The following is a 2,234-nucleotide window of genomic DNA, read 5'->3' on the forward strand; positions in this document are numbered from 1 at the left end:
GCACTGCGCTGCTGCTCCGAAGGAGAGCTCCCAAGTCCGCAGCCGTTGTGCTGGGGGGAAGGCTCCCTCTGCTGTCCTAACGCAGCAGGAAACCCAGGGCACCTCCAGGCTGGGCAAGCCGGGAACTCCGTGCTCGAGGAAACGTCCCCGGGGGTCAGCTCAGCTCCGAGAGCGGCTCCCATCGCCAGCGGGAAGAGGCAGCGCCGGCTTCGGGTCCTCAGAAGCGCGTTTGTTGGCTTGGTTTTTTATTGGGATCAACGGGAAAGCGCTGCCCTGGGTGGTGAAGGAAATTGCCGAGTGTAATCTGTAGGAAAATAGAGGCGGCTTTCGCGTCCTACCCAAGCAACCCATGGGTTTTTCAGAGAGGGAGGAGCGACCCAACCGAGCGCTGCGATGAGAACACGGAGTACGGAGAGCTTCCCTTCGCTCCTGGGGGTGAATTTGGATTCCGGGGATCCCCTGCGAAGGAAACAGGGCAAATAGAAGGATCGGGAATAAAAACACGCAGGAGAGATTTCTGAGACCAGGGGGTTTCGCCTCGATAGCTCTTCCCGCTACGCTCCCTCCCATGGAACCGCAGAAACCTACAACGGGTGGGGGCGGAGGAGACCTTAAAGATCATAGAACAGAATGGGTTGGGTTGGAAGAGACCCCAAAAACATCCAGCCATGGAATGGGTTGGAAGAGACCCCAAAAAAGTACAGCCATGGAATGGGTTGGGTTGCAAGAGACCTCAAGAACATGCAACCACGGAATGGGTTGGGTTGGAAGAGGCCTCAAAAACTCACAACCATGGAATGGGTTGGGTTGGAAGGGTCCTCAAAAACATATAACCATGGAATGAGCTGGAAGAGACCCCAAAAACGTGCAGTCATGGAATGGGTTGGGTTGGAAAGGACCTCAAAAACATATAACCATGGAATGGGTTGGAAAAGACCCCAAAAACACACAACCATGGAATGGGTTGGGTTGGAAAAGGCCTCAAAAACACACAACCATGGAATGGGTTGGGTTGGAAGGGACCCCAAAACCATCCAGCCATGGAATGGGTTGGAAGAGACCTCAAAACCATCCAGCCAGGGAATGGGTTGGAAGAGACCCCAAAAACATCCAGCCAGGGAATGGGTTGGAAGAGACCCCAAAAACATCCAGCCATGGAATGGGTTGGGTTGGAAGGGACCCCAAAAATATACAACCATGGAATGAGTTGGAAAAGACCCCAAAAACGTGCAGTCATGGAATGGGTTAGAAAAGACCCCAAAAACACACAACCATGGAATGGGTTGGGTTGGAAGGGACCCCAAAACCATCCAGCCATGGAATGGGTTGGAAGAGACCCCAAAAACATACAGCCATGGGATCGGTTGGGTTGGAAGGGACCCCAAAAATATACAACCATGGAATGGGTTGGGTTGGAAGGGACCCCAAAAACATATAACCATGGAATGGGTTGGAAGAGACCCCAAAAACATCCAGCCATGGAATGGGTTGGGTTGCAAGAGACCTCAAGAACATGCAACCATGCAATGGGTTGGGTTGGAAGAGACCTCAAAAACTCACAACCATGGAATGGGTTGGAAGAGACCCCAAAAACATCCAGCCATGGAATGGGTTGGGTTGGAAAGATCTCAAGAACATCCAACCATGGAACGGCTTGGGTTGGAAAGCTCCTTAAAGACCACAGAACCATGAGATCACAGCGTGGTTGGGCTGGAAGGACCCCAAAGCCCCCCAACCCCATCCCCGCCGTGGGCTGGGTGCCCCCCACCAGCTCAGGGCTCCATTCCCGTCCTCAGGAACCTCCAGGGATGGGGCACCCACAGCTCTGGGCCTCACCATCCTTTGGGTAAGGAATTTCCTCCTTACACCCACCCTAAATCTCTCCCCTTTGAGTTTAAAGCCACCCCCGCCAACCCTATCTCTCTCTACCCACGTAAAAAAGTCCTTCTTGTTTCTACCCTCCCTTCGAGCACCGCAACGCCTCTAAGACTGCTACTCCTTTTAGGATTTCCCTGCCGTTCTCAAACCAGCCCCTCATTTATAAAGAACCCCGAGAGAAAACCGCATCTCTCAGCGTATCCCGGGCCAGGAGGGCTCTGCCCGAATCTCCCCCCCCCCCGCTCACCTCACGCGGGGACCTTCACCCGCTCTGCGCAGCGCAGGAAGGCGTTGACGTGCTCGCTGCAGTTCAGCACCGACGCCTGGTTCTCCTTCAGGCACTGCTCGAAGGCCGC

General features: G+C 54.3%; 1 protein-coding gene across 1 annotated transcript in view; it reads right to left on the reverse strand.

The window, feature by feature from the left end:
• Nucleotides 1-228: 228 nt before the first annotated feature.
• CHCHD5 (coiled-coil-helix-coiled-coil-helix domain containing 5) overlaps nucleotides 229-2,234 on the reverse strand; it is a gene marked incomplete in the record, with an annotated part of 3,871 nt that continues 1,865 nt past the window's right edge. Inside the window, 2 exon segments of the mRNA XM_021382725.1 lie at nucleotides 229-459; nucleotides 2,126-2,234. Coding sequence (XP_021238400.1) covers nucleotides 2,127-2,234 — 108 coding nt within the window.

The sequence above is a fragment of the Numida meleagris genome, unplaced genomic scaffold (genome assembly GCF_002078875.1).
Source record: "Numida meleagris isolate 19003 breed g44 Domestic line unplaced genomic scaffold, NumMel1.0 unplaced_Scaffold283, whole genome shotgun sequence".
In the NCBI taxonomy this organism is placed as follows: Eukaryota; Metazoa; Chordata; class Aves; order Galliformes; family Numididae; genus Numida; species Numida meleagris.